The sequence below is a fragment of the Dromiciops gliroides genome, chromosome 1, assembly GCF_019393635.1.
Source record: "Dromiciops gliroides isolate mDroGli1 chromosome 1, mDroGli1.pri, whole genome shotgun sequence".
NCBI classification, from domain to species: Eukaryota; Metazoa; Chordata; class Mammalia; order Microbiotheria; family Microbiotheriidae; genus Dromiciops; species Dromiciops gliroides.
The window spans coordinates 81,756,576-81,772,310 of record NC_057861.1 but is presented as its reverse complement, the minus strand read 5'-3'; the positions used below and the strand labels follow the sequence as shown (position 1 = coordinate 81,772,310).

The 15,735-nt window shown below is 44.2% G+C and overlaps 1 protein-coding gene across 7 annotated transcripts in view; it reads left to right on the top strand.

The window, feature by feature from the left end:
- The window catches only part of ADGRB1 (adhesion G protein-coupled receptor B1), a 270,194-nt gene extending 255,324 nt beyond the window's left edge, over window positions 1-14,870 (top strand). For all 7 annotated transcript variants that reach the window (XM_044005365.1, XM_044005341.1, XM_044005356.1 and 4 more), the window contains 3 exons: window positions 3,864-3,899; window positions 6,055-6,165; window positions 13,796-14,870. In XM_044005365.1, the coding sequence (XP_043861300.1) occupies window positions 3,864-3,899; window positions 6,055-6,165; window positions 13,796-13,993 (345 nt within the window). In that variant the 3' untranslated portion in view covers window positions 13,994-14,870. The remainder of the gene's footprint in view (window positions 1-3,863; window positions 3,900-6,054; window positions 6,166-13,795) is intronic.
- The last annotated feature ends 865 nt before the right edge of the window (window positions 14,871-15,735 follow it).

The window sequence follows — 15,735 nt, the reverse complement described above, 5'->3', positions numbered from 1 at the left end:
TTAAACATTTAGCAAATATTTATTAAGCTCCTCCTGTGTGTAAGGTTCGATGCTCAGCACTTAGCACTCAAACATGAGAGGAGCCAGTGGAATTTCTGCAGGAGCTTCATTAGTGATTAGACTGAGCTCCTTGAGAGCCAGAACTATTTTTATAAAAAAATAGTATTTTCTTTTTTCCAATTATATGTAAAGATAGTTTTCAACATTCGTTTTTTATAAGATTTTCAGTTTCACACATTTTTCCTCCCTGCCTCCCATCCCTCCTCCCCAAGATAGCAAGCAATCTCATATAGGTTATACATGTGCAATCATATAAACATATTTCCACATTAGTCATGTTGTGAAAGAAGAAACAGAAGAGAGGGGAAAAGCTACGCGCGCGCGCGCGCACGCGCACACACACACACACACACACACACACACACACACACACACACAGAGTGAAAATAGTATGCTTAGACCTGCATTCAGACTCCATTTTCCATCATGAGTCCTTTGGAATTGTCCAGGACTATTCTTTACCTTTCCTTGTATCTCAAGTGTTAGCAGTGTCTGCCATGCAGTAGGCACTTAATAAATGTTTATTGACTGACCAAAAAAAGAAGAAGAAGAAGAAATTGCATTGTACCTGTCCTTGGGGAAGTCACAATTGAACAGGGAAATATAATGTGTATTCAAATAAAGATGATCCAAGCTACAGTATGCCAGGGAAAAGAAGAAGTAATCTAGAAAAGGTATACTAAGGATGTTTGAAGAGGGGGAGACCTCCTGCAGTTATGGGAATCAGGGGAGACTTCATGGGAAAGGTATTCTGGGCCTTGAATGAAGATGAAGATGTCAGGAGGAAGAGAGGCAGAGAGAGTTCTCTCCCAGGCTTGGCAGCAGCAGCTGCAACAGGAAAGGACTACATTGGGCAGGGCAGGGCAGGGCAGGGCAGGCTGGGGAATGCTAAACAGTCGGCTTTGGTTCAGTTGTAGAGCTTGAGAAGGAAAATGGTGTGCAAAAAGGCTGAACATGGAGGTAGGAGCCAGATGGGGCTAGGGAGGCTTGAAAGGCCGGACCCAGAGCTTATGAATTGTCCTATAGACCAGACATTTTCAAAGTGTCGTACAGAGCCCTGATGAGTCCTGAGACCGAAGTTTCCAAAGGTTCACAAAGTCAAAAGTAATTTTTTAATAATACTGTGGAGGGCAGCTAGGTGGCACAGTGGATAAAGCACTGGCCCTGGATTCAGGAGGACCTGAGTTCAAATCTGGCCTCAGACACTTGACACTGACTAGCTGTGTGACCCTGGGCAAGTCACTTAACCCTTATTGCCCCGGAAAATAATAATAATAATAATAATACATTTTAACTTCTCTCATGGCATATATTGATAAGATATAACTCCCTTAAACAAAAAGTCTTTGGGGTATCCTTGATTTTTAAGAGTATAAAGGGGTCTTGACCTCAAAAAGTTTAAGAACCACTGCTGTAGGAGCCAATGGAATCATTTAAGCAGGAGACAAATATAATCGTTTACATTTTTTATTTAGGAACATTATTTGGGCAGCTGTCTTCATGATGGCCTGGAGGGAGGAGCAGGATAATGCAGAATGTAAAAATGGCACTGACTGGTAGTCTCACTAAGGTTTAATATCAGCCAATTTCCCTTTCCCCTTTTCTTTCCCCTTCCCCTTTCTTCTTCCTCTTTCCCTTTCTTTGCCCCTTCCCTTTCCCCCTTCCTCTTTTCTTTTTGCAAAGTAGACTGTATTTAGACTAATATATTTCTTCCTTAGCTGCTATGCTGATAAAATGGAACTAGGGGGCAACTTAGAGCTACACTCTCAGACAAGAGGCGAATGAGTATAGTCTATTGCCAGTTCTTACCACAATACCTCCCTAAAGCCGCTAGGTGGCGCACTGGATAAAGAGCTGAGCCCAGAATCAGGAAGACATGAGTTCAAGTCAAGCTTCAGACACTTGACCTGTGTGACCCTGGGCAAGTCACTTAACTTCAGACTGTCTCAATTTCCTAATCTGTAAAAAGGGGATCATAATTGCACCTATCTCTCAGGGTGGTCAGGAGGATTGAATGAGATAATATTTGTAAAGCACTTAGCACACTCCCTGACACATAGTAAGTGCTTAATAAACGCATTTTCTCCCTTTACTGTCGCACTATACTAAGGCATTGTTCACCCTTCTTTTTTCCACTATTGTTGTTCAGTTGTGTCTGACTCTTTGTGACCCTGTGGACTATACTGTTCTTGGGGTTTTCCTGGCAAAAGATACTGGGATGGTTAAGCATTTCCTTCTCACAGCTAGAGAGTGTCTAGGGCTAGATTTGAACTCAAGACTTGCTGACTCCAGGACCAGGGCTCTATCCACTGAGCCATCCAGCTGCCTCTCTCTTCTCCATACCCCACTTCTATTTTTTTTTTTTGGGGGGGGAATGAGGGTTAAGTGACTTGCCCAGGATCACACAGCTGGTAAGTGTCAAGTGTCTGAGGCTGGATTTGAACTCAGGTCCTCCTGAATCCAGGGCCAGCCCTTTATCCACTGCGCCACCTAGCTGCTCCCCCCTGCATTTCTATTTAATAAAAGTTCCACTGCCTTCTTGTTGCAGTCCTCTCTGTACACCTCTGCAATTCACTGCCCTGGACCTTATCCTTCCCTTAAAGTCTTTCTGCTTACATCCAAACCTGTTTGAATTCAGCAGTGTTCAGAAAAGGATCTGAAAAATTTACTGGCACTGAGGGTGTGAGAGTACCTTTAGTGTCTTCTTGTTTCAACATAAGGATCAGGAGCAGTAATGGTGGAATTTCAAGCAGGGCAGAGGGGAGAGATGTGTGGTCCAGGGGCCTTCTGGTACATCTAAGATCACCCCCAACCTCCAAGAGGAGGAGAATGAGGAAAGGCCAATGCTGCTAGAATGGGAGGGGAACCAAGTAATGGAACTGGCAATAGTTAACCTGTGTTTTAAGAGTAATGTGATGTTTAAAATCTAAATTGTGGTTGCCTTAAATTAGAAGCTTCAGCACCAGTCTTTGGGCATTAAACATTTATTAAAGCATAGAGGTATTCACAAGGAGTTCAGAAGAAAAAAAAAGTCCTACCTAGCCTAGAGTTCCAGCCTGGTTGGGTTCTTCCTGAAGTCCTCCTCCACGAGCCTGCTTTAATCAGGAACTCTCCAGCAAGCTTATTGTGGAAGCTTTTTATAGGTCTGGAACAGAGGCGGTCCTTACACACTGCTTCAAGCTGATTGGTTGGCATCATCCAAATCCATTGGTTTTGAAAGTGTTCTCAAGTTGAGTTCACAGTCTAGCTTCTGAGAACAATACCTTCTTTGTGTGTGTGTGTGTTTTGTTTTGTTTTCTTTAGTGAGGCAATTAGGGTTAAGTGACCTGCCCAGGGTCACACAGCTAGTAAGTGTTAAGTGTCTGAGGCCGGATTTGGGTAGGTACTCCTGACTCCAGGGCCGGTGCTCTATCCACTGCACCACCTAGCTGCCCCAACAATACCTTCTTAAGGGGTAGTCAGGTGTGATTACAATCCAATTAACTTGAAGTAGGCTTAATCAGCAGTCAATCACTCTCACTTGATGCAATCAGTATAGATTAATCTCCAGGTGGGTCTTTGAGTATCTGCTAAATTCCATTATTTCATCACAGTAATATGCAAGGGGCAGCTAGGTGACGCAGTGGATAGAGCACTGGCCCTGGATTCAGGAGGACCTGAGTTCAAATCCGACCTCAGACACTTAACACTTACTAGCTGTGTGACCCTGGGCAAGTCACTTAACATCAGTTGTCTCACTATTAAAAAAAAAAAAAGAGTAATATGCACATTCACACTGAGCTCTCTCTTCTTTGCCTTCACAGAGGAGGAAATCTCGCTATGCAGAGTTGGATTTTGAGGTGGGTGTCTCACTACCTACATGTCTTTCTCTTGTCATCTGGACTCCTCTGCTCTGAAGGGGAGCCAAGGCCACTGCCTCCAGGGTATCAGTGATTTGATAGAGAAATTTGCTGAGGACTTGGCAACCGTCTCTTAACTTTGTAGTTTATGCCTGGGTTCATGAGATCAACTTCACAAAATTAGGATGGGAAAAGTATGTCTTGACAGCAACTTGTGTGAAAAATAAAGATCTGGGGGCTGCAAGCTTAGTATTATTTAGTAGTGAGCATGACGTGACTATAAAAAAATAGAATAAAATAAAACAAAGGTAATGTGTGTTTGCACTGCATTAGGAGCCATACCTTGCAGGAATAGGGAGTTGATAGTTCTGCTCTCCTCTACCATACTCGATAATAACTGGCATTTCTATAGCCTTTTAAGGTTTGCAAAACCTTTTACAAACTTCTCATTTGATCCTCACAACAACCATGGGAAGTCGGTGCTATAATTATCCTTATTTGACAGCTGAGGTGATCAGAGGTTAATCAACTTGCCCAGGGTCACAGAGCTAGAAAGTATCTGAACCTGGATTTGAACTCATATCTGGAGAATGTTGTTCAATTTTAGAAGCCACAATTTAGGAGAGATATTGAGAAGCCAAAGAGCATTTGGTGTAGGTCAGACAGAAAGTTAAGGGGTGTCAGATCTGTGTCACATAAGGATCACTTGCAAGAGCTGGGGAGTTTTAGCTGGGAGAAGAGAAGACTAATGGAGGAAATCAATCATAGGTGCCAGCTAGGTTGCACAGTGGATAGAGCACCCTAATTGGAATCAGGAAGGAGTAAGTTCAAATCCAGCCTCAGACACTTGCTGTGCGACCCTGGACAAATCACCTAACCTAAGTATCAGTTTCCTCATCGAATTAGGCTTGTTCTAATCCCTTGCCCCAGAGGGGGAGAACTAGGGAGCAATGAGTGGATATGGGAAAAAAAGCAAATTTAGGCTTGACATTAAAAAAAAGTCCCTAAATTTAAGATAACCCAAAATATATTAGACTGCCTTGGAAGGTAGTAAGCTTCCCTTCACTGGAGGTCTTCAAGCAAATAGTAGATGACCATTGTCACATGTGTTACAATGGGGATTCTTTTTCAGGGATAGGTTGGTATGGATGGCTGCTGAGGTCCTTTGCGAGGCAGCTACAAAACACAGTCAAGGGAAGGCAGGAGGTGCATTAATCACTTTACAAATAGTATCTCATTTGAGAGTCAACAGAACACTGGACCTGGAGTCTGGAAGTCCTGTGTTTAAATCCTGCCCCAGATATTTATTAGCTCTGTGACACTAGGCCATTCAATAAACATTTATTAAGCACCTACTATGTGCCAAACACTGGGATACAAAAAGAGACAAAAACAGTTCCTTTCCTCAAGGAGTTTCCAATCTAATGTGAGAAACAACATGCAAATAGATACAAAGCAAGTTATGGACAGGATAAGTAGGAAACAAGAGAAGCCACTGAAATTGAGGGGTTAAGGAAGGCTTCCTTGAGAAAAATGTTATTTTCCTTGGGACTTGAAGGAATCCAGGGAAGCCAGAAAGTAGGCAAGTCATTTAGCCGCTGCCTGGCTCAGTTTCCTCATCTGTAAAATGGAGATGATAATAGCTCCTGTCTCCCAGAGTTGTCGTTGAAAATCAAATTAGATAATAATGTCAAAGCGCTTAGTAGTGTCTGGCATAGTGGGTGCTATATAAATGTTATGTATTTTCTAATTATTATTATGAAGATCAAATGAAATCGTATATGTACAGCATTTTGCAAATCTTAAAGAACTCTATAAATGCTAGCTATTATTATTATTCTAACTGAAATTCTGGGCAATTTTGTGAACCTTTACTCTAAATCAGAAGCCAAGTCAAGTGGAGAAGACTGTGCCCTCTGAGAGCTCTCTTGTGGATAAGTGAGTCCCTGAGTTCCCTGATCGACATTCCAAAGGTCCCATACCACATTAGTGGGGGACCCTGAATGCAGCTTCAGGCCAGGTATTACCTAGGCCACCTGATCATACTCCTTTGGACTTGGAAGCCTCTGTTTGTGAAAACTGTTGGGAGCTCCAGAGGGGCCCTTAGTTTCTCTCTTCATCATAGCTTATTGTATGCATTCCCCGCTTTCCCCAGAAAATAATGCACACCCGGAAACGTCACCAGGACATGTTCCAGGACCTGAACCGCAAGCTGCAGCATGCAGAGAAGGAGAAAGAGAAGGAGCCGCCTGTTGCAGAGAGTAAGGTCAGTGACTTCACCCAAGAGCCAGGCACTCCAAGCCAAGTGCGGCAGATAGACCCCCAGACTGGGCATCAGGAAGACTGGGACACAGCCTCTGCTCTGTCAAAAAAACCTCACTGTGTGGTCTTCAGCAAGACCTTTCCCCTCTCTGGACTTGGTTTCCTTCTATGTAAAAATCCAAGGATTAAATTAGATGGTCCCTAAGGACCAGGTGGTTCTGTACATGGGCTTAGGAAGAGCAGCCAGGTCAGGGAGGGGACAGGAAGGGGCGGGGTTGTGTATGTACCAGGTACCCAGGTACCGTGCTAAGCCCTGAGGATACAAAAAAGAACAAAACACCAAACCAAACCAACAAAAGTTCTCTGCCCTCAAGGAGCTGAACTTTCTTTCTTTCTAATGGGGAGACACTGTGTAAATAACTAGGGTCATAAAGATGACATACAAAGCAGATGGAAGGTATTGTTTGTCCTTCATTCTGGAAGAGGACCATGACATGATGTCATGACTTGCACTGAACTGGATTTTTTTTAAGTGAGGCAAGGCTGTGCAAGGTCACCAACCTCACTCTCTCCTCCAGAGCCATCTGGGGCCAGTAGAAAGAGCATGTGACTAGAGATGGCCCCGGTTGTTTAAGGCAATTGGGGTTAAGTTGACTTGCCCAGGGTCACACAGCTAATAAAGTGTCTGAGGTGAGATTTGAACTCAGGTCCTCTTGACTCCAGGATCAGTGAGTTATCCACTGCACTACCTAGTTGCCCCAGATGGAAGGTAATCTTAGAGGGAAAGTGCCTAGTAGCTGGGGTTAAAGGAAGAGACAGGAAGAGACTTCCCACAGGAGGAAGTAGCATTGGAGCTGAGTCCCAAAGGAAGTCAGGGGCTCTGAGAGACTGTGATGAGGAAAGAGAGCATGTTAGGCATGGGGGCAGCCAGTGCAATAGGCATCGATGGGAGACGATGATGATGATGATAAATTGTGACAATAATAATAACAGCCTCTATGGGCTGTTATGTCCCAAGAAGTATAAGCAGACTGTTGAAGCTGGATGGTAGAATGCATGGAGGGCAATAAAACCTAAGAAGATTAGATAGAGAGGGGGGCCAGGATGTGAAGTTATTTAAGGTAATAAGAAGCCAATGGAGATTATTGATTAGGAGAGTGACATGCTCAGACCCACACTTTAGGAAAATCACTGTGGCAGCTGAGTGGAGTGAATTTGATTCAGTCCGATAAATATCTATTAAGAGCTAAAATAATAGCTCCCCTTTCTGTTTTTTTGGTTTTGTTTTGTTTTGTTTTCCGGGGCAATGAGGGTTAAGTGACTTGCCCAGGGTCACACAGCTAGTGTCAAATGTCTGAGGCCGGATTTGAACTCAGGTCTTCCTGAATCCAGGGTCAGTGCTTTATCCTCTGTGCCACCTAGCTGCCCCCTTCTGTTTTGCTTTAACCACAAAGTATGTTGTCCTCAGGACAACCCTGTGAGGCAGATGGTATGAGACGGATTAGTCTCATTTTACAGAGAAAGATACTGAAGCCTAAAACAGGACCTTTGTGGCTCATGGGTAGGATGTGTGAGGAAGAGACAAGGGAGGGAAATTTGGAAATGTAGAGCCATGAACTCATAACTTCTATGTGACCTCTGAGATTATTTTTCCACTGCAAAATAGAGATAATATCTACTTATCTAATTCACAAAGTTATTGTGAAGAAAGTGCAATGAAATCTTAAATCACCATTGAAGTTGGGGTTATTATGATCCCAGTTATCTGCTAGTCCCTAGAGAATTCTCTCTTGCTTTCTCAAGGAGTTCAGAACTTGACTCAGAGCCTTTTCCTCCATTTCAAGAGACAGAGATAGACAGAGAGACACAGGAAATGACAGAGAAGTTGAGAAATGAGGAAGAGATAAAGATTGATTGATAGATAGATAGATAAAATATCAATAGATAGATAATGGATGTATGGGTGAATGGATGGATAGATAGATATAGACAAAGGTAGAGAGAGAGGAGGGAGAGATAGGAGGGAGAAATATAGAAAGGAGGAGATAGATAGATAGATAGATAGATAGATAGATAGATAGATAAATAGATAGATAGATAGATAGATAGATGATAGATGGATGGATGGAAAGAGGGGGAAAGGGAGCAGAATGAGATGTAAGAAGGCTGGAAAGGTAGGAGGAAGCCAGATTTTGAAGGGTTTTGAATACCAAACAGGATTTTATGTTTGATCTTGGAGATAATAGGGCGTCACTGGAATGTATTGAATAGCCAGGGATGATATGGTCAGACCCATATCTTAGGAAGATCACTTTGACAGCTGAAGAGAGAATGGACTGGAGTGGGGAGAGACTTGAGGCAGGGAGAATTAATGGCAGATCATTATAATAGTTCAAGCATTGTGTTGCAATGGATAGAATACCAAGCCACCAGGAATTAGGAAAACTTATTTTCCTGGATTCAAATCGAGCCTCAAACTGTTACTAGCTGTGTGACCCTGGGCAAGTCACTTAACCCCTATTGGTGAAGGAAAGAAAGTAAAAGGAAGGAAGGAGGAAAAAAGGAAGGAAAGAAGGAAGGAAGGAGGAAGAAAAGAACAAAGGAGGGAAGAGAAAAAGCAACAAAGGAAGAAAAAGAAAAGAGTGAGGAGTTGGGCACTGACTTTAGAGTATGGAAGATCTGAATTCAAGTTCTGTCTCAGACATTTAGCAGTAGTGTGATCTTGGGTGAGTCGACTCCTTTCTGGCTCAGTTTTCTCTTCTATAAAATAGGTATAGTAGCATTTAGCTCTTAGGGATGTTTCCAAGATATAATTAAATAATACATGTAAAGTGCTTTGAACTTAAAGTGCTGTATAAATGCTAGTTATCATCATCATATGGGTGGCTAGGTGGTGCACTGGATAGAATGCCCAGCCTGGAGTTAGGAAGGCTCATCTTTGTGAGTTCAAATCCAGACTCAGATATTTACTAGCTGTGTGACCCTGGACAAGTCACTTAACCTTGTTTGCTTCAGTTTCCTCATCTGTAAAATGAACTAGGAAGGAAATGGCAAACCATTCCAGTATCTTTGCCAAGAAAACCCCAAATGGGGTCACCAAGAGTCAGAAACAACTGAAAAAAAAAGACCGAACTATCCTTATTATTGTTATTATTTTTTTTAATCTGCTGGAAAAAGCAGGTTCACTACACATGTATGCTCTCTAATCTCTAATCTCACTTGGGTCCTCCCTATATCCATCAATCCTTTTGTCCCACCTTTTTGGCCTCCCTATCATGCCCTTCCCAATGGCTATTCTAAACCTTCTCCTCTCCTCCCCAGCTTCCTACAACATTTCCTCCCCTCTCCCACTCAGCAGAGAACCTCACCTCTTTCTTGACTGATAAATAGAAGGCCATTCTGTCCTAAACTCCTGATTCTTTCTTACTGCCTGGCCTCAAAATCTCTCTTTACCATCATCCTCTCCCCCTTTACTCCAGTTTCTAATGAAAAAGAGCGGGGCAGCTAGGTGGCGCATCAGCACTGGATTCAGGAATACCTGAGTTCAAATCTGGCTTTAGTCACTTGACAATTACTAGCTGTGTGACCCTGGACAAGTCACTTAACCCCCATTGCCCCGCAAAAAAAAAAAGAAAAAGATGAATTTCTCTTTGTGATAGTCAATCCCTCACCTATGCCTTGGAGCCTGTCCCCTTCTATCTTCTCTTAGAGCTTGTACCTTTAACCATTCCTTCCTTTTCCCGTGTCTTCACAGCTCCTTTCCTAATGCCTACAAACATTCCCAGGTCTCTCCTGTCCTTAAAAACCCCTCTTTGGTCTTATTATCCCTCTAAACTTCCCCCTCTATTTCTTCTCCCTTTCAGGATCAAACTCCCAGCGTAGCATCATCTATATGATGACATCCATCTTCTTCTTTTTTTTCATTTTCTTATCTCACAGATTTTCCTCAATCACTTTGGCTTCTGACCTTCCTACTCAACTGTCTGAGGTTACCAGTGATCTTTTAACTGCTAAGTTCAATGGTCTTTTTCTCAGTTCTCATTTTCCTTGAAGCTTTTGACACTACTAACCAACTACTTCCCACATTTCTGTCTCCTCCCACTCCACCTCCCTCATCCCATTCATTGCTTGTGATGTGGGGGAATGGATTTATTTGATGAAAATAATCGTGAGGCATCCCAAAGAATCACAAGACTCAGTTTCCCAAGTTTCATTAAAATATTGTGAGGCTACAGGGAGAATCACCAAGAAGAAAGATGTCTCCAATAGGGAGAGGAAAAATGGTTATATTTATGGTGAGAAAAGCAGATTATCTCCTCATTATCTTCATCTCCTCCTTGTGGGAGGTTCATATCCTATTTTGGACTTCCTGGAGTCCTAAGATGTCCTCCAAGGTGGGTACCTTTTTCACTAGGGGTGTGTTTTGGGGGTTTAAATGTCATAAGGTGAACCTAAGGACATATTTGGTCTTTTCTATGCATGTTCATAAAGATATGCTTAAACTTGTCAGAACCAGAGGATCTCTCTGTTTATGATATCTCTTTACTTTAAGATCTGGTTTCTCGGCGTAGTTTCTGTTTCCTGTCACCTAGGAATATTAATGGCTATTAATGGTCAGTGGTCCCTGGTTACTGTCTCCTGTTGATAGTGTTGGTTGATAGTAACCCTCTGGTTACTCAGGTCTTAGTTTCTCTGTTAATCCTTCTGGCTACTATTGTTCAAGTCTTAGGTTATCTGTTAACCTTTTTTAGCCTCCTCCATCACTTGTATGACTGAGCTTGGTCTCTCCCCCTCCCTCTTTCCCTGTTGCTTCTCAGTCTCTTTTGCTGGTTCATCAGTATTTTTCTTTTTCTTTCTTTCTTTCTTTTTATTTGGGGGGGGGGGCAGGGCAATGAGGGTTAAGTGACTTGCCCAGGGTCATACAGCTAGTAAGTGTCAAGTGTCTGAGGCTGGATTTGAACTCAGGTCCTCCTAAATGCAGGGGCGGTGCTTTATCCACTGCACCACCTAGCTGTCCCACAGTCCTCCATATTTCTTTAGAGGAAACCATTATCCTTCCAAATCACCCAGATTTGCCAGCTCAGAGTCAGTCTTGAATGACGTCCTTCCCTGACCCTTCATGTGAACAAATGAAAAGCATTTACTATAATTGTCTTCCAAGACTTGTCACTTCTTCCTCTACTACAGTTCTCAGATCTATCCCATTCTCACCTCTCATTCATCCTCAACCCTAATTCTTCTTGGCCCTCATAACCTCTCAACTGCATTATGGCAACAGTCTCCCTAATTGGCCTCCTTGCCTCTGTCTCTCCCCTCTCCACCCACCTTCCACACTGCTGCCAAGCTGATATTCCTAAAACATGGATCTGACCATTGCCGCTCCCCTTCCCCCAAATCTTTGGTGGTCCTCTTGCCCCTAGGGAAAAATGCAAATCTTCAGCTGCCCATGGCTCTCAAGTCTTTTTCACTTCCATTCTCTCATAAACTCCGCGTTCAAACTTTTCAAATGCTGTTCCCCAAACATGACGTTCCATTTGCCACTTTTTTTTTTGCCTTTGCACAGACTGTCCCTTGTGATCAGAGGAGATTACCACCTCACTTCAGCCTCTAAGAATCTCTAGCTTCATTTAAAGCAGTGCTCAGGGTCGACCTCCTCCATGAAGTTGTTCCAGATCCCCATACGGTGGTGGTAGCAGCTGGCATGATATAGAACTTTAAGGCTTGGAAAGCACTTTTCTTTCTTTTTTTTTTTTTTGGAAAGCACTTTTCAAGTATTGTCTTACCCACTTGATTCTCACAAAAACCTTGTAAAGTAGATGCTAAACCATTTTACAGATGAGGAAACTGAGGCAGATAGAAATCAAGTGACTCGGTCAGGGTCACACAGCTAGCACATGTATATGGCAGAATTTTCAGGACTTTCTGACCCTAGGTCCAGAGCTATATTTATTGTGCCACCTAGCTGTTCTTTCCCTCTTGAAATTACTCTGTATTTATATATGTTGTTCAGGTAGTTCAGTCATATCTGACTCTTTGTGACCCCATTTGGGGTTTTCTTGGCAAAGATATTGGAGTGGTTTGCTATTTCCTTCTCCAGCTCATTTTACAGATGACTAAACTGAGGCAAATGGGGTTAAGTGACTTGCTCAGGGTCATGAAGCTTCTATGTGTCTGAATCTGGATTTGAACTCAGGCCTTCCCAACTGCACCATCTAGCTGCCATTGAGATAGAGATAGCTAAAAATACACACACACATATGTATGTCTATATAACCTCTGTACATATAACTTGTTTGTGTGTGTATTCTATATTGATGTTAAGGCAGGGCTTGAACCCAGGTCTTGCTGACTTTGAGGCCAGCTCTCTATGCACTATTCTACCCTACTTGCCACTTTATTCATAGATTGTGAGTTCCTTCAAGGCAGCTCAGCACAATGCTTGGCACATAATAGGCATTTAATCAATGTTTACTGACTGACTCAGTGCTATATAAATGTTCAAGTGAGTGGAATTATTAGTTGCTCTTTAATCTCCCCCTCCCCCATATGTCTCCTGAGGACAGACCGGGGATTATCATTGCTCAGACAACTAGGTTCCCATGTAAAGAGCCCTGGATTGAGTGGAGTATGAAGAAACTTAAGTTGAAGCCCCTGGCTGACTCACTGTGTGACCCTGGACAAGTCCCTTCCCTTATCCAGGCTTTGGTTTGCTCCTATTCTCTCCGAATGAGGGGAATGATTTTCTGCCTTTTCTCTTGTGAGGCAAAAGAATTTACATAAAATCCAGTTGCAACCTTGTGCCTCCTTGTCCAGGAAGTCCTCCTCAGTGTCACCAACATTAAATCATCTCTCCATTCTTCTGCCCCACTATGTTAGTGTTTCTCTACCGTGTGATAGCCATTGATTGTTCTGAGGGCTCAGACAGAGTCTCCTCCTTCTCTGCGTCCCCCAGATCTTAGCATATGTCTGCCTCTACTCAGGGGGTGTTGGGCTGGTCCTTTCTGTCTCCCCCTAACAGCCTCAGCCTTAGGCTGCTGCCCCCAGAGAAGGGGCCCCTGGATGTGCAGTGCTGGGACCACTGTGCTTCCCAGCCCACCTCAGCCAGAGCCAGGGAAGGGGAGGGCAGGATGGGGGGCACCTGCTGACTGCATTGTGGATCTGGCCCATCGGCACACACACAGAGAATTAAAGGCTTATTAAAGCCACCAAATAATCCCAGTAGTACTTTGCCCCCCTTCCCCTTCTGTGTTTTGTCTCTGACTTTGCCTCTCTACCTTTTTGTTTGTCTCTCCTCTTTTCTTCTTTCTCTGTCTCTATCTCTGTCTACCATCTGGTCTGGCCTGTACTGACTTTCTGTCTCTGCCTTTGTTTCTGTGGCACTAACTCTGTCTCTCCTTCCCTCTGCATTTCTATATCTATATTCTATTTCCCCAATTAAATCTCTCTCTGTCTCTGTCTCTGTCTCTGTGTCTCTCTGTCTCTCTCTGTCTCTGTCTCTCTGTCTCTCTCTCTGCCTGTCTTCCTCTGTTTTGGTCTGTCTTTGCCTCAGTCTCTGATCTTGTCTCTCTAATTCTACCTCCATCTCATTATCTTTTTCTCTTTCGCCTCCTCCTCCTCCTCTCCCACCCTTGCAGCCAGAGAAGCAGCAGACACCGAACAGAAGACCTTGGGACAGTGTCCGGAAAGGTCAGACGACGCCAGCCTGGGTGAAAAAAGAGATAGACCTGCTTCCCCCTTCTCCACTAGAACTCAAAACCGTGGAGTGGGAGAAGACCGGGGCCACGATACCTCTGGTGGGACAAGACATTATTGACCTCCAGACCGAGGTCTGAGCTGGGGGCTGGGGCTGGGGACGAGGCAGGACTCATCTTTCTTCCCCGAACCCCGTTCCCCCAAACCGCCTCCCACCCCAGAGTCCTGGGAGAAAACCTGCTGCGCCTGGCCCCAGGACCTACAGGCCTGAGGATCCCCGGAGTGGAGGCAGGTTCAGCAGGGCCGGGGCGGGGAGGCGGCAACACTGGTTCCCCCCAAGGAGCTGCCTCGGAGCCAAGTAGCCTGGCCTCTGGCTGGGGCACAGAGATTGGCATCTCTGGGACATACAGTAGTGTTAGGTTCTGGGAGGGGGGGCACAGAGATCGGCAACAGGGAGGGGGCCCGTGGCAGGCCTGACAGCCATTGGCCAAAGGGGACCATCCAACCTGCTGAGGCCAGGCAGAGGAGCCAGAGACTGGACCCGTCGTGTGGTTCAGGAAAGACCTCCAAGGGCCCTGGGGGTGGCCCCTACGTGGTTCTAGGACTCGGTCCTGCTCAGACAGGTCCTGTCCCTGCTCTCATGGTGGGTGTGGGAGACAGAGAAACCACCTGGCTGGGTCTTCTCAGCCCCGAGGCCCTGGGGCAGGGAGGAAGGACTCACGGGTTATCAGAAAGGCCTGCTTTCCTGGGAGCAGCCCTGGCCTCGCCTCTCAAGCCCTGGACATCCTTTTTTAAGACTCCCCCCAAATCCTCCCCCCGGGGGAGAGTATTTGGACACTACTCCCCAAACCCAGGCAGAGAGCCTCCCACACCCTGGCCCTCCCTGAGCAGAGGGGCCAGAGCACCCACCCTCCAGAGGGGAAATTGGGTTGGGTGTACAGGGATGGGGGTAGGGGGGGGAATCTATTTTTTTCTCTCCTTTTCTTTTCTTCAATAAAACAAGAATTAAAAATGGAAGCACTCTCTCTTCTTGATCATTGTCTCCCCACCCCAGCCTGACCCTGCCAGTTCTGGCTCCTGTGAGTTCCTAACGACAGATTTAATGTAATGGAAATTGGAGTCAGGAGACCTGGTTTTGGATACAAGCTTCAACATTAACTTGCTATGTGTCCTTAGGAAAATCATTTGAACTCCTCAGGCCTCATTTTATTCATCTATAGAATGGATTTAATCTTAAGTTCACTGCCTACCTTACAGAATTATTGTTGTATTTATAGAAACTCTTTATTTTGTTTTATTTTTCAATTAACAAGCATTTATTTTCTCTTTCCAATCTTCATTCCCGCCTCCCCAGTTGAAAAAAAAAAGAAAAACAAAACTCTAACAGATCTCTAACAAAACTTTGACAAATAGGCATCGTCCAGCAAAACAGATCGATTCCCACACAGTTCATGTCCAAAAATGTCTGTCCCATTCTGCATCTCATCCCTCTGTCAGGAGGTGGGCAACACTGTTGAGTCCTTTGGAGATGTGGTTGATCATTGTGTGGGTCAGCGTTCTTCAATCTTGCAACATTGTTTTTATGATATTCTTACTGTACAAATGGTTCTCCTACATCAGTTTACACGTCTTCCCTGGTTTCTCTGAGAAAAATCCCTTAAGCCATTTTTAATGGTACAGCAATATTCCCTTATATTCACCCAACATAATTTGTTCAGCTATTACACACTCGGTGGACAAGCCTTTAGTTTCTAGTTCTTTGCCACCACCATCAGTAATTTTATACATATGGGTCTTTTTCCTTTTTCTTTGATGTCTTTGGAGAATAGGATCACAGGGCTGTTATGAGGAAAGCAATTGGTGAACCTGAAAGTGCTATGAT